The 23,236-nt window shown below is 60.2% G+C and overlaps 3 protein-coding genes across 8 annotated transcripts in view; 1 reads left to right on the top strand and 2 right to left on the bottom strand.

The window, feature by feature from the left end:
- Nucleotides 1-2,202, top strand: part of SPNS2 (SPNS lysolipid transporter 2, sphingosine-1-phosphate) — a 36,218-nt gene extending 34,016 nt beyond the window's left edge. For all 5 annotated transcript variants that reach the window (XR_011523178.1, XM_070560939.1, XM_070560942.1 and 2 more), the window contains one exon: nucleotides 567-2,202. Coding sequence is in view for 2 of the 5 variants with exons in the window: in XM_070560939.1 (XP_070417040.1) it covers nucleotides 567-1,032 (466 nt within the window). In the remaining 3 variants the exon portion in view is untranslated. The remainder of the gene's footprint in view (nucleotides 1-566) is intronic.
- On the bottom strand, nucleotides 2,069-18,139 carry MYBBP1A (MYB binding protein 1a). The gene is made up of 26 exons (XM_008519351.2): nucleotides 17,400-18,139; nucleotides 17,119-17,214; nucleotides 16,314-16,397; nucleotides 16,152-16,226; nucleotides 15,952-16,059; nucleotides 14,849-15,024; nucleotides 14,521-14,688; nucleotides 14,287-14,404; nucleotides 12,638-12,933; nucleotides 12,249-12,359; nucleotides 11,511-11,636; nucleotides 11,143-11,310; nucleotides 10,944-11,049; nucleotides 9,143-9,239; nucleotides 8,882-9,033; nucleotides 8,425-8,508; nucleotides 8,195-8,344; nucleotides 7,926-8,099; nucleotides 7,665-7,822; nucleotides 6,215-6,467; nucleotides 5,932-6,057; nucleotides 5,783-5,851; nucleotides 5,011-5,124; nucleotides 4,700-4,801; nucleotides 3,590-3,726; nucleotides 2,069-3,422 (listed from the first exon to the last, which is right to left on the bottom strand). Exons 1-26 carry the CDS (start codon nucleotides 17,604-17,606, stop codon nucleotides 2,600-2,602), a joined length of 4,278 nt encoding a protein of 1,425 aa, XP_008517573.2. The 5' UTR covers nucleotides 17,607-18,139; the 3' UTR covers nucleotides 2,069-2,599.
- Nucleotides 18,140-18,554: 415 nt separating this feature from the next.
- GGT6 (gamma-glutamyltransferase 6) lies at nucleotides 18,555-22,518 on the bottom strand. 2 transcript variants are annotated; one of them, XM_070560943.1, is made up of 5 exons: nucleotides 22,465-22,518; nucleotides 21,318-22,096; nucleotides 20,514-20,716; nucleotides 20,312-20,425; nucleotides 18,555-19,999 (listed from the first exon to the last, which is right to left on the bottom strand). In XM_070560943.1, the coding sequence occupies exons 2-5, from the start codon at nucleotides 21,629-21,631 to the stop codon at nucleotides 18,978-18,980; spliced, it is 1,653 nt and encodes a 550-aa protein (XP_070417044.1). In that variant the 5' UTR covers nucleotides 21,632-22,096; nucleotides 22,465-22,518; the 3' UTR covers nucleotides 18,555-18,977. The 2 variants fall into 2 exon arrangements, with proteins under 2 accessions (XP_070417044.1, XP_008517574.2); XM_008519352.2 differs by lacking the exon at nucleotides 22,465-22,518 and having other exon boundaries at nucleotides 21,318-21,542.
- Nucleotides 22,519-23,236: the final 718 nt, after the last annotated feature.

Here is a 23,236-nt window from a genome sequence, read left to right on the forward strand (position 1 = left end):
CTGGGCCTCCCTGTGGGAGGGAAGGGCCAGGGCCGGGGGAGAGGGAGCACTCAGCACAGCGCTTGGGGGATGTTCTGAAAGTAGGAGCAGCTCCTCCTGAGTCACCTCCTGCCTTAGCACATCCCACCAGCCCTGGGTTTCGTCTTCCTCCTGAAATGTTGCCCAACTGACTGGTGGATCCATGGGAGGGGGCAGGCTCCCTCTTCCAGTAAATCAGCTCCCCCTTCCTTCCTCAGAAGGGCTGGGGGCATAGGTCAGGGCTGGGGCTGGCCAGAACTGCCTGCTGTCCCGGATTCTGTCTCCTGATTCCTCCTGGAGGTGCCAGGGGCCAGCTCCTTCCTTGACCTTCCTCTGGGCCTGGCCTCTGGGGGCTGTAGCTTCCCAGCAGTGTGAGACCCAAGGTCACTGCCCCCATACCCCGGCCCCAGTAGACCTACACCCTTTCATGCCCCCAGAGCCTAGAGAAAGGCCTGTTTCTCCAAACAGCAAGGAAAATAATGAAAAGAGGGAAGCTGGAATGGCCCCTCCCAAAGGCCCACCTCTGACCTCTAACCCTCTCCCTCCAGGTGCCACTGGGATAATGAAGAACCATTGCTCTCACCTAGTCTGGGAGGTGTCCTATGGCATCCTGGCCCTGCTGGGCTGTCCCAAAGCTTTCTGTGTGACCCACAGCGGGCCACTGGCCCTCTTTGGTCTGGGACTCCTGAGTGGCCGTGGCTCCAAGAAGAGGCTGTGTCCTCAACTAACCTGGAAGGCTGTCAGTGCTGGAGCCACATGCTTGGACAGACTCCCGGCCCCAGGGGCCCAGGGAGAAGACGGCCCCTAGTGGGTGCGTGGGGAGAGCCTGGCCTGACACCAGCTTATGTGATCCTGGGCAAGTCCCTGCCCTCACCGGACTGCGGGGCCAGGGGGCTGGACTTTCCCACGCAGCTTGCCAGGCATGGCACTGTCTACAGCTTAGAAGACCTACCAGCTCCTGGGCCACCCAGAGAAGAGGTGGCCCAGGCCTTAGAGTGGCATTTCAGGCTCTGAGGCTCCCCGAAAGGCCTGCTGTGCGAGGACCACAGCCTTTCAGCTGGGCCTCTGACCTTGGGGACATTGGACTCAACCTGGCAGAGGTGGGCACTCAAGTCACTGGGCACTTCCCAGCCTGGCTGGTCACTCTGGAGGACATCTGTCTCCACTGCCTTGAGCTAGCTGTCCGCTTGGAGGTCTCCCAAGTGGGGACCATCCCAACAGGGAGCTGGCATCACCAGGGGTGAAGGCCCTGGTGGCAGCTACATACCACCTGTATCCCCAGGCTTTGAGATCCTTGGGGGCTGCCCACTCCTACAGGGCTCCTTCCAGCCCTTGCAGCATTTCTGCTGTCCATCTCCTCCCTGACTCCCCCCACAGAAGCCAAGAACCACCTCCTGCCCCCAGGCCGGGCCCTTTCCAGGAGCAGAGCCCAGGGGACTATTCCCAGAATCCATAGGGCAGTAGCCAGGGTGCTGGCTGCCAGAGGAAGCAGCCATCCACCCAGCTTCCTGTCCCAGGGAATAGCCTGGTGGAAGTTGAGGCCCACCGGGCGAGGCCAACACCCCAGAGCCACCTCCAACCAAACGTTGGCTGCTGTTGCTCTCACGCATATTTCCACACGGCCCACCACTCCCCCAGCCTCTGACTGCCCCATGCTCGTCCTCAGCACCACACCAGAGAGCAGCTGCTAACTTCACACCAGACCCCTGCCCCCTGGCAGAGCTTATCCTAGCCTCCCTGCTCCACTCCCTCTCTGCAATGTGCTGGAATCACGGTGGTTCTGGTCTGGGGGCCCCTGCGGCCAGTAGGAAACCCTGAGAGCCAGCTTAGACAATGCTTTGCCCCATAGTTAGTGGCTGGCGTGGCTTCAGTGGTATGTAAGCTAGTGGAATACCCACTCCCCGCCGAGCTCTGGGGCACCCTGGGGGCCTAACAAGGGGGTGGGCTGGGGGAGGTATCCCCCGAAGACCAGCCTGGCCTCCACTCCCACCCCAGCCTCAACTGGGGCCCCAGCGATGTTTTCTTGTTGTACAAGAACCAGGTCCAAGTGTTGCCTCCTCTTCCTTCCGGAAGCCAAACTGCTCCTTTATTTTTTAGAGCTGCTGATTGTGAATCTCAGAATCTTAAGAGAGAAACCAAATAGATTCCTCTTGTAAATGAAGAAATAAACCTATTTAAATCATGCCCTGGTGGCTCCCACAGCAAAGCAGCCCGGGGATGGGGGGACATGAGGAGTGGTCACACGTGCGCCCAGCCAATGTGGGCGACCCATCTGAACATGAGCCCTGGCCCACACTGCCCGGAGCCAAGGTCCCAGCTCCACACAGGTCAAGTGTGTGCCGGCCAGAGAGCAGAGGCAGGGTCCAGCCCAGGGCCAGGGTCTCTGCTCCCCCTGGGACCAGTGGGAAAGGGACCAGGCTGTGCTTGCTGTGGCAGGACTTCCGGGCAGGCTGGCAGCAGACCGACCCACTCCCCCCAGTGCCAGAAGATAGTACACAGTGGCTTGTTTATTAAAATCATGGTGGAAAAAATAGGAGTCTTCAGGGCAGATGGGGGAGAGGCTGAGGGGCTGGGCCTGCCTTCAGGGCTTTCTCCCCTTCCTCAGCTGCACTTTTTTTTTCTTGGCCCCACTCTGGAGGAGGCTGGGGCTCCTGCTGGCCAAAGACACTCTGGCCTTTTTCCGTGGCAGCGTGGACTGTGGCGACTTGCCTGAGACACACTCTTTGGGGAGAGCCTTCTGATGCTCCTCTATGTTGGCAGGCTCCGTGGGGGTGACAGGAGTGGCTCCATTCACCTGGGACAGCTTCCGTTTTTTTTTCTGCAGCTTCGGGGTCTTGGCAGGAGTACTGGGGCTCGTGGCAGGGGGGTCTGGAGCTGGACTCTTGGCAGGCTCCATGGGGGACACGGGAGTGGCTCCATTCACCTGGGACAGCTTCCGTTTTTTTTTCTGCAGCTTCGGGGTCTTGGCATGGGTGCTGAGGCTCGTGGCGGGGGGGTCTGGGGCTGGACTCTTGGCAGGCTCCGTGGGGGATACAGGAGTGGCTCCATTTACCTGGGACAGCTTCCGATTTTTTTTCTGCAGCTTTGGGGTCTTGGCAGGGGTGCTGGGGCTTGTGGCAGGGGGGTCTGGGGCTGGACTCTTGGTGGCAGGAGTCCCATTCACCTGGGACTGAGCTGGGAACTTGGCCTTCACCCTGTTCCTCCTCTTCCTGCCAGTGCTGGGGGGCTGGTTCCCACTGGTGACTGCAGGCTTGGTGGCATCCTGTTGCATGGTGCCCTCCGACTTACGTTTTTTACGCTTCTTGGTCTCTGGCAAGAATCCCTTTTTCTTCCGCTTCATGCTAACGGGGCTCTGCGTGGCACTGGGGACTTCCTTGACATCCTTCTTCTCTGACTTGGGGCGCCTGGGAGGAAGTGAGCAAAGTGAAGGAAGCGTCCAGTGAGGGCAGGAGTGACTGCCACCTCCAGGGTCCTGTGGGACCCAAGCTGCCCAAAGCTACCATATCCGAGCACGTGCAGCCCAAGGGTCTCTCCAGCCTTCCCCAAGCTGTGGCCCCCTCCCCGGACGTACTGGACTCCAAGGGTCTTCATGGCCTGCCAGTAGAGGTTGTGGAGGCGGCCAGACCCGGTTGCGCGTTCTCCCTGCTGCAGCCTCGCCTGTCGGCTCTGCAGCACGCCCCGGACGGCGGTCAGGTCCGTGGTCAGGTTCTGCAGAGGGGCAGAAGGCTGTGGCTGCAGTGGGGAGGGGAGGCAGGGCCTCTCCTCAGCCCTTGGTCCCCAGTCCTCCCACCTTTGCCCAGTCAGTGTCTCTCCAGCGACCCCAAGCTCTCTTCGGGACCCTCAGCCACTCCTTCTGCCTATAAATCACCAGTCTCTCTCACCTCAGGAGAAAAAAAGAGCCCCAGATGCCACCTTCATTCCCCCTTCCCACAGCCAGAAGGCCCGCTCTCCACCTCCTGACGTCCCACTCTTCCTCGCTCAGTGGCTCTGGCCGGCCCACCTCTAAGGGCACCATGCGATGGCCTCAGGGCTGCAAAAGCCCTTCCTGTCTCACTCTCCCTGCCAGTGGGTTATTTTTGAAACCCAGTGACTTCCAGAACACCCTTTTCTCCTGGCTTTTTACTACCAGGCTGACCCCTGTCTGTCAGGCCCACCGGCTGTTCTGCAAGGCCCCAGCCCAGGCTCGGCTCCTCCCTCCAGCAGCCTTGGGCAAGCTCGCCCTGCCCGTGGGCTCCAACCAGTTTCTATGCTAAAGACTCCCAGACCTTTCCCTCTGGGCCAGACTGGGGAACCCCTCACCCGGAGCTGTCTCCTGGTCCCACCTGATGGCCCATGAGCATCTCAGGCCCCCGCACCCGCCTGGAAACCTGGGCTCCTTCCTAATAGCTGCCCACGGGGAATCTTCCTCCTCTCCTCCCGTGGTCTGCCGCCTCCCGCCCCGTCCCAGCCTTCTGGCTGCAGCGCACCCTCATGCCACCCTGCCACGCACGGCGGTGGCACTCTCCCCTCCCAAGTGGCTCTCCTTCACCCATGGCTCTCCAGCCACCCATATAGAAACTGCCCAGATTCCTCACCCAGCCACCCGGAACCTGCCCCACGTGGCCCCCCACCAACCCCCTAGCCTCTGCTCAGACTGGCTCCTCTGTGTGCTGGTGACGTCCCTCCGCAGCGCCAGGCTCACCTCCTGGTGGACGGTCCTGAAGAGGACGTTGAGCAGCTCCACCGAGGACAGCTCCCTCTGCTGCTCCGACTTGGTCTGGGCCTCACCCAGTGTCCGCAGGTTCTAGGGAGAAGGCGGCCAGGCTGAGCCGCTCTGGAGGGCTGGCTGAAGCCTCTCCATTTCCCGTAGGAGAGACCAAAGCCCCGAGGGAGGACACGTCTCCCGGGCAACCAGACACCACCCGAGGATCAGGAGCCTGGTAATCCTCGCGCCTTGGTTCCCAGAGAACCGCGCCTGATGGGGGTGTGGGAGGGGAGCTCCGGGGCCATTACCTCAGTGACCTTTGCCAGGATCTGGCCAATCAGCTGCTCCCACTCGGGGTCCTCAAAGCACAGTCTCAGCTCCCGCGTGGGCAGGGTCTTCTGGAGCAGCAGGCAGGCCTGGGCCTGGGGTGGGGGAATGTGGTCACCAGAAGCCTTGGAGTGCTGTGGCAAGGCTTAGGGGACCGCAAGGGGACCCTGAGAGCTCTGGGAGCCTGCTGGGCACCGAGGGGCCACAACTTCAGGCTCTCTGTGGGGGCTGCCTGCTGCTCGGGGTCTGACCTGCCTGGGTTGTCACCACAGAAGCTCTGGGCCCCTTAAGCATCTGTTCCTGTGCCCTCTTTTCAGGCAAGTGGGGGAACTGGGACCTGGGGGTCAGCAAGGGCTCCCGGCTACATAGAGCTGGCAGCCCCTCAGGCTGAGACACTTCCAGAGCCTCTGACTAGCTCAGTGCCATCTTCCTCCAGCCTCCACAGGCCTGTCCCTGTCAGCCTGGCACCTGAACCAACCGCCAGGGGATTCCTCTGTGTAGGCTGGAGCGTGAACTCTAAGGAGCTGAGGGCTCAGGCCACACGGGCAGTGGCAGCTGTGGGAGCAAATCTGCCCCTCCCCTGCCCCCAGAGCTACTCTTGTGCCTATAGGAGCAGGGGAAGGGCTGGCAGGTGAGAGAGGCAGTAGTGGGCCACCCCTTTCACCCCTATCCCTTGGCCTCACAAATAGCCAGCTAGTGAGGAGTCAAGTGGGAGACCCCGAAGGCCTGGGCTGGGATCCGGAAGTCCCTCACCTGATGGCGGGGCCGTGTCTGGCCTGTCACATGCTGGACCATGACGGGGAGCAGGCTCTTGCAGAGCGCCTAGGGAGGCAATGACAGGGCTGGGAAGTGGGGACTGGGCTGAGCAGGCGCCCCCAGGGGTGGGCTGTTACCACACTCACCGGGTGCCGGGAGAAGAGGCTGAGGAACATGGGCACGGTGAGCGGGCTGTTGCGCTTGGTCAGGAAGGAGCTCAGCGCTGACGAGTAGATTGGGGTCACGAGGCTCAAATCGAAAGAGCTGGGAGCCTGGGTCACGTGAGAGAGCTGGTGTGATGCCAGGGAGAGGGGTCCCTGGTACAGGGGCAGAGGCTGGCTGCCTTCAGAAGGCTGAAAGGTGGGTCCTGCGGGAGTCATGGCCTCAGCTCCCCACCTGTGAGATGGGTGGGGGCCCTGGCTCACTCACCTCTGGGCCCCTGGGCTTGGTGCTGGCGTCAAGGCCAGCCTCCTCCTTCCTCTGGGTCTTGTGGACGGACCCGTGAGCACTGTTGCCCTTCAAGACCCGCAGGAGGTAGAGGGAGGCATTGAAGTAGTAGAGGGAGATGGAGGAGTCGGCCTGGTGGCCGGCCTGCTGCACCAGCCGCTCCACCTGGCTGTACAGAGTCTCCATGTAGTTGCCCACGTCATGGCAGTAGTGCCGGGAGCGGCACAGGTGGTGTCTGTGGGGCAGTAAGAGGCACAGCTGGTGCCAACGTTCCCTTTCCACCCCTGCTCCCTGCCAAGCAGAGCCCACCCCAAGAGCAGGGACCCTGAGTCCCATTTCACAGGCAGGGAAACAGACATGGAGAGAAGGGACCTGACCAGGGCTGCCGAGGGAGACACAGGACCACCCACGGATTTGCCAGAGGGGAAACCGGCTCCTGGGCTGAGGCTGCACCATCGGCCAAACGCCCCAGACCTGGTCCACATCTCCCGTCTGCACCTGTCTCTTGTGGGACAGTAGCTTCCAGACCCTTTGCAAGGCACGACCAGGGTCTGTGTGCTCAGAACCCAGCGTGGCCCCGCAGGGCTGGGAACAGAGTCGGGACGAGATTCAGGACACTCAACAGAGTCAACGCTGTCCAAACAGGTGGCAGGAGAACTAGGTGAGAAAGTGTGGCCTGGGGCTGGCCTGGGAGACAAGCTAGGGTGCACTGTCCATCACGCCTCCCCATCCGCCCTATGCTGTACTCTCGGCACCCCAAGTCCCCTGGCCTTCGTCTCCCTGACCTCTGTGCTCCGGAGGGAGGGCAGGCCTGTGCCTGCCGCCTGCACTGTCTCCTTGCCGTCTCACTGCCATTGCCTCCGTGCTGGGCTCCCTGCTCTGGTACAGCCCACCCCGCCACCCCACCCTGCCCACGTCTTGCTGAAAACACCCCTGTGGCTCCCCAATAGTGCTAGAGTCGATCTACGAGGCCTCTCATACTCCAGCTGCGTCTGACTGGCTTCCATCTGGACCCGCCTTTCTGCCCTGCCTGTGGGCTCCAGGCCTGATGAACTCTACAGCTCCCAGCACTGCTGTCACCTTTCCCAGGAGACTGGGTTAGGGGCCCCCACCACTCTGTGCCTTCAGTATCTCCTATCCACCCCCTGCTATAGTCCCAGGATGTCTCTGTTGGACGACTGGTCTGGTTTCCCAAGTGCAGTGATCCTGAGGGCAGGGATGGGACTGGGGGACCATGGGTCTGGCACAAAGCTGGTGCTAAGCATCAAGGACGGTGTGAACTACTGAGTGCCATGTGCCCCCAGGGCAGAGCAGCGATTCCAGAGTCAGGTGGGCCACTTCGGAATCCTGGAGCCCTAAAGGCCTGGTTCTCCTCTGAGTGTTAGTCTGGGGTCTGTCCAACAGCCCCCGCCGCGCCCTGCCCCGTGCTCACGTGAAGATGCGGGCCGTCTTGTGCAGGAGGTCCTGCTCCTGCTTGGTGCTGCTAGTGCGCATGCTGCGCCGGATGATGTTCAGCAGCGGTTCAAGCAGCTCCAGGACCAGGGGATTCTCAGGCTGCTTGGTCACCAGCACTTCGATCAGATCCAGGACCTGTGGCCGGGACGGGTTGGCTTAGCCAAGTGTGGGAGTGCGTGCAGAGGGTGGGGGTGGGCTGTGGAGGACAACGGTGGTGCTCTGCGGCTCTCAGCCTCACCCTGATTTGGAAGTCTCGCCGGAGCATCTTCTCCTTCTGCAGCTTGTTCTTCTCATCTTTCCGCGCCTGGATGCGCAGTTTCTGCTCAGCAAAGAGGCTGGCAAGGTTCTGGTCCAGGGCCATCATGGCCTCATCCCCCAGCTCCTCATCGTCGTCCTCGCTATCCACTCCACCCTAAAGAACAGACGCCCAGTGAGCAGCCTGGCCTTCTGTGGGCAGATGCAGGCAAACACAGGTCGGGGAGCCCCTCCCTGGCTCCCGCTGCTCACCAGCGCCTTCCCTGCCTGCAGCACCGCCATCAGCTGCTCCCGGAAGCCCTGGTCCACGTCTCCATCCCGATCCTCCTCATCGCTCTCCTCCTCGTCACTGTACTCCTCATCCTCCGAGTTTTTGTTGTCCTCGCTGTCCTCACTCTTATCCTGTGGGTGGCAGGTGTGTCACACTTCCCACTGCCCACCGCGTGTCTGCCCACCCTGCCCTGCCCCTTGCTGGCAAGTACCTCCACATTCTCTAGCTGCTTCTCAGAATCATCCATGACCACCACATTGTCGTCCTCGTCCTGGCTCTTCTCAGGGTTCAGCACCTGAGGGGATTCCCAGACAGCTGGCTCATCTGTTGCCCTGGCCCCTTAACCCTCCTCAGACCACTGGGCTCTCCTGACCACACTCCCTGATCGTGCCCCGTCCAGTCTTCACCAACAGGTCCCATTTCAGGGAGGTAAACGGAGCCCAGGAGAGGTGGCCACACCCTCCAGTGCCCAGGGCCAGCACCTCCTGGACAGACCCGACGAGGCCAAGACACGCTCGGATCAGGCCTGCACAGCAGCAGTTTGAGCGAGGCCCCCACCCACTCCGCAGATTAGAACAAAGATGATGGGGTGACGTGGCAGCCCCGGTGCCGCCCGGTGCTTGGAGAGCCCGGTCCCGGCACCCACTTCCCCAAAGGCCTCAACTCACATCCAGGATTAGCTGCAGGGCACGTGGAGTCAGGTGGGAGCAGATGTGGCTAAACACACTCCGGGCCACCTGGCGCATGAGGTGACTAGGCTGGGCCAGGAGGGCCAGCAGGATCTCCACCAGCACCTCCACCCACGGTGGCTCCTGGGGGTCTGCAAGCGGGGAGAGGGCTGAGCCCGGGCAGAGAACCGCCAGCCATCCCGGGTCCCTGCTGTCCCCAGGACGTGCCCCGCCTGCCCCGCCCCAGGGGCGATGACCCACTGACGGCCTTGGAGCGGGTCCGACGGGTCTTCTCCCCCAGGCTCTTCTTGATGCAGGTCTGGATGTCGCCTAAGAGGTCGCAGCTCTCTGCGGGGGACTGTGGGCAGGACAGAAATCAGGGGGTAACCCAAGGAACAGCTGGCATCAGAGACCTAGAACACTCCAGCCACCAGCCTGCCTTAGCCAGTCTCTCTCACAATCCAGAATGGAGGACCCCGCCAGACCCCAGGGGGCAGCCCAAGAGCAGATGACCTCTTACACCTAACACACAGTCATAGGATCTGAGAGCCCTCAGGGAACATGGAGCCCAACCTGCCCATGGACGCCCAGTGAGGCAGAGCCTGACAGGGACGGCCGGGTTACGGCCATAGGGAGCCAGCAGGCCCCAGCCTCCCGATTCGTAATTCTAGATCACTCCCCCGACACCTGACTTGGCGTCACAGAGAAAGAACTGAGAACCGTTAGTTTTAATGAACTTAGCTTATATTAATTAAATTTAAGCCAATTTACACCCAACTTGGGGATAAGCCCAGACTCCAACCGCCAACCAGTGACTCAGGGGGGGCCCTCTTGAAAACATCCTGTGTGATCTATGGTACCAAAAGGGCAGGCTATTCCCTCATAATGCAGTGGGCAGCTTCGACGTGTGGCCCAGAGGTGGTAGAGTGAAGGGCTGGAGAGGAGCCCAAAGCCCTGGCCATCTTTCATCCAGGCGTCTGGACACACCCGGGTTCCAGTCAAGCTCAGAGATCCCAGGGTCTACAATAGGCCCCAAATGTGCCCCATAATCGTCACGACCTGCTGCTATCAGAGATGCACTGCCACGGATGCGAAGGACATCGTGGCCAACACTGCCCACACAGCTTGTCCATGGGTTGGACTCGGGGTCCCTGAGGCCTGGAAGCCCAAACCGCAGCCAAGAGGCCAGAGGGAGAAACCGTGAGCCCGGTCTACTCAAGCGCCTTAGGACCCAAAGCAGCCCCGTAGGAGCCTCATGCAAAGTGAGAGGAAAACCTCTGGAGAAACCAGGGTTCAGAGTTCATGAGAAACCACGAGGGGCAGAAGAGTTGCTGGCACTAAGGTCCGAATGTGGCCAAAACCTCTCAGTGGGAAGTAGAGAAAGGGAGACAGTTGGTTCCAGAGAACCTGTTGTTAGAAAGCACGAGTGACGCCGTGAGCAGTATAGCGATGGGCAACGAAGCCGGTGCTGGGGAGCGACGGAGGAAAACCTACTAACCTCAACCCATCACCATCGATTCTGGGGGGGGGTGAGTTAAACAGAAAAATCGGGGCCCTTCTCCTAACGGACCACCAGCACAGAAGCAGCTGACCCGTGGGGGCCAGGTCTGCCAGAGGAGGGCCCTCCCGGGAAGGCGGGGCTTCTCCTTTACAGCCCGCCTTGGTCTGTAAAGCATGTTTGGACGGCCTTGGGGGGCAGTGGAGTCAGGTCCCCATGTTTGATCCCAGCCAATAGCCTGGGGCAAGTGACTTAGCCTGAGTCTCAGCTGCCCCGCCTGACAAACAGGAGGAAGTGCCTGCCTCACCGTGTTGGGGACTGGAAACAAGAGACGACGTGTGGAAAGCTCTGGACGTAGCTGGTGCCCAGTAAGAAGATGGAGTGATTTTTTCTCTGGCTGTAATTCTACCCAGGACCAATCAGCCTAGGAAACCTGCCAATTTCAACTCCCTGGCCGCTCACAGCTTGTCCACAGGCTGGACTCAGCCCTCAAGCCTCTCAGGAGGAAGCCTGACACGCCCTAGACAGCAGGTCCATAACCCCCTCCCTGCCAGGCCGCTGTACCTTGAAGAGGTGGATGCCCACGAGGAGTATCAGGTGCTGGAAGGCAGCGGCCTTGGCCTTGGCCTCTGAGGAGCGGGCCTCCAGTTCCTTCAGAGTCTGCAGCATCCTGGGATGAGGATGGGTATGCTCTCAGGGCACTGCTGCTGACATCAGACCCCAGAGTGTCCTGCCCATCCACTGGAAACCCCGCCCCCCTCACCGGTCCCAGGCCTGGCGCTGGGGTGGCGTGAACGGCGTCAGGGCGGCCACGTTGCGGCTGTGGTTCAACAGCATGTCTGCGAACTGGACCAGGCGGTAGGTCCAGGGCTGCCCATCCCGGGTCTGCTCCGGCGCCTGCCTGAACTGTGTGCTGAGGGTCTGCAGCAGGCTGGGAAGGGTTGGGTCGCGGTCACGGGCTGGGCTAGTGAAGACAGCCACCTGTATCCCCCCCCACACCCAGAGCCACTGGAACTCACGGGGCCCCTGTGGTTTTCCCAGCTTAGAAGTGGAGAGAGCACATGTCCTCAAGACCACTTTCCCACCTGGCCGGCCCACCTTCAGACCTCCCCCGAGCAGCCCCTGGCCCACCTGAAGAATGCCCCGCTGACGACCTCTCGGGCCCGGCTCTCCAGAGGGAAGGAGAACCGCTGCTCAGTCTCCGGGATCTGTGGGGTGGGCTTCTTCGTTTCAAAGAATGCGTGGAAAAAGCAAAACCTGGGGAAGGTGGGAGAGTAGCCAGCGCTGCTTCAGGCAGGGCCATTTGTTTTTCCCAGCCCCTCCCTGGACGGCAGCACTGAGGGCATGGTGCCAGGGAGGAGGGAGCCACTCTGGCGATGAAAAGGAGGGGACGTTTCGCAGGTCTGGATCCCAGCTGAACACAGCTTGGCCCAAAGTGGGGCGAGAACCAGGGCCCTTCCCTGGGAACCAAGACAGGCACGAGGCTGTGCAACCTCAGCCAAGTCACACCATCGCTTCTGCAGACGCACGGCTGCCCCGTCTCGGGGGACTATGGCCAGGGCTGAGGAGCAGCTGGCAAGAGGAGGGTGGTGCCGAGGCTTCCCTGACACCATCAATGTGCAAAAGCTGCCTGCGGAACACGTGGAGCTAGCCAGAGCCTCTCAGGCCCCCACAGCCCCACACTTTCTGGCTCCCACGGCATTTCTTTAAATCCCCTTCTGTGTGAGGGACAAGAAAGGGTGGCCTGCTCCCCACGGGTGACTTGACCCCAAGGCTCTGGCTCCAGGGGGATCCAAACTAGGACTAGGCAAGAGGGCCCATTCTTGGCCCCCCACCCATGGGGAGTTGGGGCTCAAGCACATCTCGCACCTGGCCACCTCCTCAATCAAGGCCTCCTCCTTCTCCACGTGCACATTGTCCACAACACTGACCAGGCGAAGGATGATCCACTTGCGTAGCCGGAACACAGCTCGCTCAGGCCTGCGGGGTAGGAGGCGAGGTCACAGAAAACACTGAAAGGTGGCAAAAACGGTACTCTTTTGCCCTATCTTGCAGACAGGAAAACCATGATCTCCCCACTGCTTATCACAAGCGTGGGACCATAAATAAGAAAACTGAGGCCTTCTTTGAGAGCTAAGGCTCCCCTCCTCCCCTCCTGTGGTTTGGCAACAGGACGCTGTGGGAAGGAGAGCCCAGGCTTTCGGGCTCAGCGACCCCAGCCCTGCACCCAGGGGCCCTTCCCTGCCAGGCCCACTCACCCATGCAGTGAAGCGTCTTGAGCTTTCTTCTGGTTGTTGGTGCTGAAGTCCACCAGGGACTCCAGGTCGGGCTGGAGAAACATGTCCCGCAGCCAGGCCACGTAGCCCTTGAGGGCGGGGGCACTCAGGGACTGCACGACCCGCCAGAAGGTAGGCACGACCGGGAGGCCCTGGTTGGTGATGGAAGTGAAGGCCACCACCACGGCCAGCTGCCGCTCGGGGTCATCCCGGCAGCCTTCCAGGAAGGCTCCCACGTACTCATTCATCTCTGGGGCAAACTTGAACTGGTTCGGGAACTGCAAGAGTCAGGCATAGCACTGGGGTCACCAGCCTGGAGGGGTCTAACAGTCCCACCAGCCTCTTCTGCAACAGGTTAAACCAGGGCTCAGAAGCCCCCTAGCCGTACACAGCCAGGCTGCGGCACCCTCCCGCCCTAACGCTTCTGTCCAGCAGCAAGGCCTGCCTCCATCAGACTGCTCCAGCCTCCACACCTCTGGCCCCAGAAGGCCCCTCCTGGCCGCCTCCCACTGGATCAGGAGAAGCTGTTTTCCAGGCTTGAGGCAGGAAGGAGCAGCAGCTCAGAGTCCACACTGGGCCATCAAACCGCTGTGTGTTCAAGCCCCACTTCTGCCAGCTCCTAGCTGTGTCATTGTGGGGCTCAAAACCTGCCACCTCTCAAGTGCTCACTTCGTGCCAGGTTCTGTGCAACGTGCACCCATGCAGCAGCTTATTTAACCTCTGTAACAACCCTCTACACTGGGTCCCTTTGTCATTTTCCAGACGAAGAAAATGAGGCACAAAAACACCTAGAAGTAACTTCTCGGGGTCACAGGGCTCCGAGCAGTGCAGCTGGGATTTGGACCCAGTTGGTCTGGCCTCCCAGTGCGCACTCGTGATCACAGATCTACACTTTCTGAGCCGGTCCCTTACCCAGGAACCAGGGACAGCAGCTCTCGGGAGCCGGCTGTAAAGATGAAATGCAGGAACGCAGCTGCACTTCCTGTGTGCCGTGCGTGTTAACATGCTCATCTTCACAACAGCTCTGAGCAGATACTGCTCCTCTTGTCTCACGGACAAGGACAGGCGGGCACAGGGAAGGGAAGCCAGCTGTGCCAGGTCCCACAGCTAGCGAGCGGTGGAGTCAGGACCAGACCGACAGTCTGCTCTGGGGCCTCCAGGCTCTTAACCACCAACCGATTCTCCTGTCAAGCGCTTAGCTGAGTGTGGGGCGTGCGGAAAATGCTCCAAACGTCAGTGATGATGGCTAGTCTCACTGTAACACCACCTGGGGGTGGCGGGAGGTCTGACGGACTCCTGGCTGTACAGGCCTCTGCTGAGGGACCTGAGGGCAGAGAGGCTGACCTTGCCCAAACTCCATTCAGAGAGGAAGAGAGGAGACGGGGTTCAGGCAGCTGACTTTACTCAGAGGGAAGAGACACCCAGGTCCCAGGCCCCTGCCAACAGCACCTGTGCTTGCCCTCCCAGGCGGGGCCACTGAGGTAGGAAGACCACTGACACCAGAGCAAAGAGCAACCCTCTTTTCCAGAAGCTGAGTGACACCTGAGGCGGCCCAGCCCCTTTCTTGGCAGGAAGCATCCTGGTTGCCAGGCCCTTTATGGCAGTGTTGGGCTGCAGGGTGCGGCACCCACCTTAGCAGTGACCAGGTGCTCCCCATATTGTCGGATCAGGTCCCCCTGCATCACCAGCTGCAGCTGCTCCTTGGACAGTAGAGGCAGGGCTGCGCCCAGCAGGCGGAAACACAGGTAGCTAAGGGGCAGAGGACAGAGCCTGGTCAGAGCCCTCGGCTCCCCGGGTGGACTGCCAGCCCAGCCCCATGTAACAACTGAAGCAGCGGAGTGGAGCGCAGCGAGTGCCACACGCACCTGGCCGGCCAGAAGTGCTTCTTCAGTAGCCCTTGCTCCACGACTTCCTTCCAGAACCGCGGGAACTTGTCCTCCTGAAGTGCCAGGCGGAGCAGGTCCAAAGCCACGGTGGGCAGCCTGCGCTCCTTCTTCACAGAGGCAGCGGCCATCTTCAGGACCGTCACCAGTCTGCAGAGGGGGCAGAGGGGACTCAGGGGGCACCTACCAAACCGACAAGGGCCAGGGCGCCCGGGGTAGCAGGGACACCCCCAGGCTGCACTGCAAGCCTGCTGAGGGCCAGCTGCAGCCCCATGGCCCCAGGGAGGGCCCACCCACCCAAGTCCCTCACCTGGGGATGTTCTCATCTGAGAACAGGTTGACCAATCCCATCAGCTTCTCGAGCTCCGTGGGCACCTTCTGCTGGGCCAGGAGGAAGAGCTGCAGGTGCTCAGGGGAGCCAAGGACTGAATTCAAGTCAGCCTTGAGGACCTTCGGCAGGACCTCCTGCAACGTGGCCTCTGGGACCTGGAGTGGGGAGACAGGTTGAGGAAGGGTGGCTTCCTCATGGCATCCTTTGTTTTTCCCCCTGGGGTCAGCCCTCTGGGTTGTTCCACCTGCCAGGCTCCCATGAGGCCCCTGGCAGTGCCAGCCTGAGGCAGCAGAGCTACAATCCACCTTGCTGGGCATCAGAATCACCAGAGGGCCACTTGTTACAAATCTCAAATTCCCAAGCCCCCGGAATCTGAGTTTTCAACAAGAACCCCGCTGATGCTAACCGGCGCAGGGCTACCCTTTTAATTATTCCTCTTTCGGGTTTTTCAGGACTAGCCTATTTCTTATGCAAGAAACCCCAAATGGAGAGCTAGGATTTGAACCCAGGTCCTTCTGGCTTCTGCAGCCTGGACTGTGCAGAAAGCCCCTGCCTGGGAGGTGCCAATCTCTGTCTTTTCCTCAGGAGCAAAGGATTCTAGGTACTAGCCTACCTCTATTTTTCAAGTAGGGCAGTGGGGGCCCATGAGGGGTCAGCTCTGCCGCAAACATGTTTAATATACTTGCCGCACGCCAGGCGCTATTCTAGAACTGCACTGCCCAATATGGCAGCCACTGGCCACACGTAGCTACTGAGCACACGGAATGTGCAAGCCTGAATCGAGACCCGCTGTACATGTAAAATACACACCGGGTTTTGGAGACTTAATGTAACAAAAAATGTAAAATATCTCTACAATGTTTCATATTGATTGTATGTAGACGCATTAGGCGAAGTGGAATATGTTACTAACTGCACTCGATTCTTTCTACCTTTCCTAAGGTAGTTACTAAAGATGACAAGTTACTCACTTTTATATTTCTATGGGATAGTGCTGCTCGAGAGTATGAACTCAGCCTTCTCCATGTTTCTATAACAGGGAGTGCTGCCCGAGGTCCCACAGCTGGTCAGCCCGCACGTACCTCAGAGAGGATGTCCACCAGCGCCTGCTGGGGCTGCTCCTGCAAGTGGTTGTAGTACTGGGCCAGGGTCTGGAGCAGCTTCACGGACTTCATCAGTGCCTCCGAGTCCTGGTACCCACAGAGGGGGAGAGGGTATGAGCAGGGCATGCCACTGCCCCCCAAGGCAGTCCCCATACCCTCTGTACCCCCGAAGCTCTTACCTTCACCAGCCTGCCTGACTGAAAGAGGGCTAGCACCCCAAACAGGTTTGCGAAGAGAGCGGGTCTCATCATTGTCTAGAAAAGGATTCCAGGCACCAGTGAGAAGGGCCGGAGGATTCCCCACCCTGGGGCTGCTGACCTCCCTAGGCCACCAGCTCTCACCTTTTTAACTTTCTGCAGGTCATGCTTCTCTTGGATCTGCTGCAGGATGCTGCACAAGGGTATGTCTTCAAAAGACTGTAACAGCTGCCAGGAGTTGTGGCAGAAGAGAGAGAGGGGTTCAAGGAGTGGTCCAGCCACACCGCAGCAGACCTCAACTCCCTGCCACTTCTCCCTTCAACTTCTGCCCAGGGGCCTTGGGCCCCGGCTCCCACCCCAAGCATGCCTCTGAAGCTGCTCACTCTCCTCTGAGCAGTGCGGATGATGAGCTCTGCTGCTCCACTGCAGCTGAATCTTGCCTCCCTGCCCCATGCCCCCTGGGGCTCAGAAACTACCTCCTTTGGCCCCTAGGTTGCTAGACTGAGACTCCCAGACACTATCCCCACAGCCTGCTCTGAGCTCCTCCCAGGCTGATGCTAAAGGACTGGATCTTTATTGCTCTTCCAGTGGTCCAAGTTCCTCAGCCTAGTGCTCCTTGCAGGGCAGAGGGCCCTGAACCTTGCAGATGTAAGGGAACGCATCCCAAAGCTTTCTACTCCCAGTAAATGTACCTAAGAGGCCAGTCAACCCATGTACAAAAAGGAAACTGCTCACTCTCCTGCCCCACTTGCCTGGGCTTCTCTGCAGACAAGCCTTGCTCACACTTTCTCCACCTCCACGTGGGGACGCCTCCCATCAGCTCAGGTGCCACCCGCAACTTCTCCCTCGGACCACTGGCTCCTCCCCTGCAGCAGAGACATCTGCTCCCCTCACCCCTCACCGTTTTGACCAGCATGGCTGGGCCCCTTCCCCGGAGCCACTAGCTCACCTGTGCCAGGGCCAGACTGTAGCAGGGCCGGGCGGTTTCTCGCCCGACCCCGAGCCCAGTGATCAGGCGCTTCAGAGCATACTTCATCTCGGATCCCTGTGAACCAAGCGCATCCTCCGGTCGACCAGTGAGAAAAACCGTCCCGCACTCGCCCGCTCCCGCACCCCGACCGCGCTCACCTGGGCATCCAGGTTCGCGATCACGTGCCCCCTCCCCAGCCCAACTCTTGGAGCCAGCCGCCACATCTTTACCGGGATCTACGCGGACGCCTGCCACCATACCTGTGGCCTTGTGCGCAGATACTCCAGCAGCTTCTCCGTGGCCTCAAGCCGCGTCTCCTGCTGCGGCTTCGCAATGTCCCAGAAGAAGTCCAAGAACTCGCGACTGTGCTTCAGCAGGCCATGCGGGTCGGCAGGCCGGGCGCCGCTCTTTGTCGCCTCTCCCAGAGACATGGGCTCTGCGACGTCCCGACTCTCCATCTCCGCCATGCTCCCCGAACACGTGGGCTCCGAAGACAAACTCTTCCAGGTCAGGTCGCGGCGCGTGCGTACTAGATTGGGTCGCCTGGGAGGCGGGGCCGGGGCGGGGGCGGGGCCTAGGGGCGGGGCCTAGGGGCGGGGCCGGCCCAGTTAGTTCTGCTCTCGCTCCGGGAGATAAGTGTGGGTTTTATTCTGTGTGTGGTGGGGAGTCATTGGAGGGTTTCATGCAAGCGCGAGCCTTGGTCCCATTTACATTTTTAAAAGATCGTCCTCCCGTTGTGTGGGGGATGGATTGTAGGAGCGCGAAGGCAGAAGCAGGAAGCACAGTTAGAAACAGTGGTGGATTGGCCAACGTAATACGGGAATAGGTCGGGTTCCAGCTAACTTGGAGCCGGTAGGGGGGTGATGGATATCGGGGGAGAGGAAAAGAGAGGGATGCCAGGTTTGGGGCTAAAATAACTGGGCAGATGGTGGTACCTTTAACTGAGCTGGGGCAGAATTTTCTCTGCTTGCAGGAGATGGAGGTGGTGGGGTCAAGAGTTCTGTTAAATGAGAGATACCTTTTACAATGAGGGGAGGAGTGCACCCGCTTGAGACTGCTTGAGAAGCTGTCTCTGGAGGGCTGTAGTCCAGAGAGCCCCCTGCTCTCTGGGAGATGGGGGAGGTCAGGCCCAACCCCTACCTTAAAATCCCACACACTCAGCTGTGCTCCCCTGGGCACCTTTTCCTGACCCTTCCTTGCGCTGCTGGATGTTTTAGAAAGTGAGAGTAAGAGGTTTACCGTATGTATGGTGCCCCAGGAAGCAGAAGGTGCGCAGAGCAGGGGAGCTGACCGACACCAGCCCGGGCTCTGCCTCTCTGGATGTGGGTCTCCTGTGCTGCCATGGGGAAGCCCTGGCACCAGGCACCTCAAAGGCTGATGGGAAATTAACTAAGAAGCAGAAATGGCACATGGCATCCAGGAGACTTGATCTTTATTTTGTTTCCAGCCCAGTTGAGGGAGATCAGCAGAGGATGGCCCGAAGGGGAGCATGGAGATGCCAGCAATAGCCTGCAGTCTGCCTGCCCTGCCCTTGGGGCCCAGAGCCTAGGCAGGGGCTTGGCGTTCTTCCACCTGTCCGTCCCAGGGCTGCATCTAAACTCAGAGCTGGCCCCAGGCCCTGCTGCTCTTTCCGTATCATCCTCAGTTTCCTTAGCTGAAAAAAGAGCCAGAACTCGAGTCTGGGTCACTGACCGGGCCAGAGGTCGAGGCCCTGAGCCAGCAGTGAGCACATAATTGATGCACACTCTTTATGTGCTCCATGGCTGCTGGGCCTGCTCTGCCACTGCCTCCAGGCTCGAGACCCCACGCCCCATCCCCTGCCAGACACCTCTCCCCGCTTAGAACCCCTGGAAGGGGCAGCAGTCATGGGGGACACTGGAGACATGGGCATGCTCTGCATGGGCTGCCACCTGGAGCAGGGTCCCTTGGCCACAAATGCTGGGGCTCTCTGTTGGTCCTTGCTGGGCCTGGGTTTGGGACCCAGCCAGGTGGCTGAGCAGGGTACGAGTCATGACTTTGGCCACTGCGGGGGTCCCTGAAGCCACCAGCCCCAACACATCAGCCTCTGTGTCATCCAGGCTGCTATGAAGGATGAGGGGGCAGGCCCAGACATTAGGTGCAGACTTCGCCACCAGGTTGCTGAGTAGAACCCCAGTGCTTGGGGACAGGTGTCCAGAGCCAAAGGAGCTGTTGAGCGAGGAGGTGAGAAGGAGCACAGAGCCGCTGCTGTCCACAGTTGCCAGGACACTGCTCACGGGGGTCACCGTTGCTTGAAGGAGTGGTGGGCAGGGGTCAGAGCTGGGCCCTCTGGAGTGTAGGGCCGCCTGCAGCAGTGTCAGCAGTTCTGGGCCAGCTGAGGGGCTGGGGGTGGTGAGCAGGATGCCCTGGGGCACAGGGAGCTGCAGTGCTGGCTCCAAGGTGGGCATGGGCCCAGCTGAGGGTCCCTCCAGCCCCAGGTCTCTGGCCAGCAGACCCAGTAGGGCCTCCCCAGCAAGGTCTGGGGTGGGGGCGAGGGCTGCCCTGCGTAGTACAGCTGCCAGTTTGGGGTTGATGGCTCGGGCCCCAGGGCCCAGGGGCCTCCCATCAGTGTGGCAAAGGAGTGGACAGAGGCCCTTTGTGCCCTGGGCTGCCAGAGCCCTGGCCAGAGGTGCGTCCACCAGGAAGCCCTCCTGAGCCAGCGTGGTTGGGCCCACCAGCAGGCGTGGCCAGGGCAGGCGGCCGAAGCGTGTGTGCAGCAAGCGCAGGGTAGGCAGAGCGGAGGGCAGCCCCAGGCCGGGGACCAGGGTCTGGGCTGGGCCTGACGTCAGGGCAGTTGAATTGCCTGAGGAGCTATTGTAGAAGAGTCCCCAGAACATGGCACCTGGGGGAGACAAAGGGGTCACCCAGGGGTCAGTGGCACTAACTGGGGTCAGGGTTACTCAGTAGCCCCAGATGGAGGGTCACTGACTTAGCCTGGGATCAGGAGTTCCTGACTAGGCCAGGGGTCAATAACCAGGCCTGGGGTGAACTTCACATGGACCTGGGATCAAGGTTCACAGCCAAGTTTGGGGCTACTGCTCAAGTCCTAGGTCCTGCTCACTCACCAGCCTTGAGGTCAGGGCCACTGACTCCCTGAGTTCTAGGTCACCCATCAGGCCCAGGGTTGGGGTCTCTGGGGTTGTGGGTCACTGACCTAGCCCTGTGGCATGAGGATGCACCACTGCCAGACACAAAGCTGCTCCAACTCCGGCGTCCACGACATTGCCCCCAGCAACAAGGAGCTCTCGGCCCAGGTGGGAACATGTGGCTGCAACAAGGAACGGACTGTCACGGGGAAGGGCCTGGGACCAGTGACCCTGGCTCCTCCCCTCCCCTGAGCTGCTCCCAGCACTGACCTGCAGGGCTGATGATGGCTCCATGGTGGTATACTCCGGGGTGGTGGGCATGCCCGCTGGGCGGAGGGGCCACAGAGCCCAGGGTTTCTGTGGAGCCACCCTGGGTGTGGAGTTGCCTCACAGCCAGGGAGAAGCCAACGGCCAGCAGCAGCAGGGCGGCGACTAGTCGGGCCCAGGCTCCGGGCAGGCCACCAACCTCGTTCCTGTCGAGAGGGGTGTCCTGAGCCAGAGCTGGGGCAGGGGACACCCAAGAGCCCCAAGAGACCCCAGAGAATATTTCCCACAAGGTTTGGTCTTGCTTGCAGGAGAAGTACAAGTTCACCAAGGAGGAGGGCCTCCTGGCGGAGGGCACAGCACGGATGGAGACATGGAGTTGGGAAGGAGCTTGGGGAAACTGAGGACAGCTAGGGAAGAAGTCTCTGGAGAGGGGGTTGGAGAGGCAGGGTGGGCCAGTCGGGAAGGAGGCCTGAGGGGGTCTTGGCAGGCCTGAGGAGCAGGGCCCAGCCAGGTGTATGTAGCCAGGTCCAACCTGCCCAGCAGGTGCCTCTTGCACCAGCAGTGGGGGTTGGGAACTTTTGACAGGGCAGCTGGCAGGGCAGGCCTGGCACGAGTATCTCTTCAGATGCACAGACCTTGGGTTGACGGTGCTGGCCAGGTCTGGGGCTGCAGCCTAGGTTCCTGGCATTCAATTTCCTGGAGCTGAGTCGAGACAAATTTGCCTGGCCCCACCGAGGGGCTCCCGAGGGAGAGACTTGTTAGCCTCAGGCCTGAGTTGCTGGGTGCCCAGACCCCTCCCTGACTCACCCAGAGGAGTCCTGGGGCCTCCAAGTGTCGAGAATGAGTGTCTCTGCTGTCCCCTCCTCTTCCTCCTCAGACTCCAGGCCTGGGTCCCAGAGCAGCAGCTTCTGGTAGCGCACAGGCCCTGCTGTGGGCTCCATGGCCCCGCCGTGCCCGCCCCAGCCCTCCTGCCTGTCAGCTTTCCAGGCTGAGTCTGTGGAGGCCCGGCCGGAGCCGGGCGGGTGGGAGGTGGAGGCAGCCTTGGGGAAGGGTGGTGTGGAATCTAGAACAGGTCTGGGCAGAACACTGGGCCAGGGAGGCTGCCTGTGAGCCTGCCCCATTAGGGCACAGGCCTGCTCCCGGCAGCGGACCCCGCCAGGAGCCGGAGCTCAGCGAGGTAGGGGGAGCCCGGTCCTAGGGCCATGGCCACAGGCCTGAGACCCAGGCTGCCCGCTGGTCCCCTCCCTTTAGGGGATGGCGCCCTGGATCCCATGGCCTATCCAGGACTCTGATCTATGGACAGTGGAGCTCGAATTAGAACTACAGTCACCTTGTGGCCTGGATCAGGGTTCAGCATGTGACTAGGTTCTGGTATGGGAGCATCTGGTGCCAGGCTGGGGCAGGGCTCAGCCTGAAGTCACTTCAGGGGTCCAGATTTCTCTATCTGGGGAGCAACTTGGGTGACGAAGGGCACATCATGTGGCTCCTGTCCAGCAGGTGGCGCCACAGACCTCTTGGCAAGGCCCAGCCCGGAAACCACCAGTTTCCCAGCTCCTTCACTCTGGGATGCACAGCAAGAACCTGTTCTGTGGCAAAAGCATACAGCCTCAGAGAGTGCTGCAGGACTAGTTACGGACTAGTCTCATCCGTTCTCTAGTCATCCCTCTGCTGACCACTCTCTACCATGACTACCTCAAACCTCCGTCTCCCATGCCTCAAACCCCGAACCCTCCGAATGGCACTCTTAGCACACATCTTGCCTCCTGCTTCCCACAGATGAGTCACAGCCGACACAGGAGTCCCCATAACCACCCCCAACTACAGACCTGTGGTCCACGCTGCTCTCCCCTCCCCACCTGCTGCAATGGAAAAGCCCTTCCCCGTCTCTGCTCCTGGCTCCAGCCCTCCCACCTCTTGCCTCCTGCTTCCCCGGGGACCTCACTCTCTCACTGACCCTTTCTCTCTTGTAGCTTCGTGTTTTCTTATTAGTTCCTTCTCAACAACGTTTAAGCAGGGTCGAGTGCCCAGAAATTCCTTTCCTAGGCGTGCACCCAACAGACATGTCCCGGGATGTTCATAGCAGCACTAGTCGGAATGGTCCCGAATCGGAGCGTGCCCACACACCCACCCGTCATCAGAGGAATGAGTGGCGCAAGCACACGATGGAATACTCTGCAGGGGAGAAGGAGCGAGCTGCAATCGTATGCCATAATACAGGTGGAACTCACAAACACGACAAGTGAAAGAAGCCAGACCCGAAAGAGCACATACTATTTGCTTCCATTTATATAAAGTACAAGAACAAGTAAAACTAGTCTCTGCCATTAGAAGTCAGCTAGTGACTAGGGGAGGCACAAGAGGCCTTCTGGGGTGCAGGCGATGCTGGTTTCTTAATCTGATGTCGGTTACATGGGTTCCTGATTGTGAAAGTGCATCCACATTTACGACACACGCACTTTTCTGGAAGTATATTGTGTTTCAATAAAAAGTTAAAGGAAAAAAACCTCAAGTATTTTCTGCATTAGAACAACCACCATAAAAATCATCCCTTAATCCCTCTCGGCCCTCCAGCCACTTCCCTTTCTCTGGGCCTCTTCACAAGCTGTGGAGTGGTTCTCTATGATGAACACCGGAATCACTGTTAATTCAGACTGCAGGCCTCTGTTCCCAGAGATTCTGACTTTGTAGGTCTGGGGTAGGGGCCAGGAGTCTGCTCACCCAGCCCC

Source organism: Equus przewalskii, chromosome 10, assembly GCF_037783145.1.
Source record: "Equus przewalskii isolate Varuska chromosome 10, EquPr2, whole genome shotgun sequence".
In the NCBI taxonomy this organism is placed as follows: domain Eukaryota; kingdom Metazoa; phylum Chordata; class Mammalia; order Perissodactyla; family Equidae; genus Equus; species Equus przewalskii.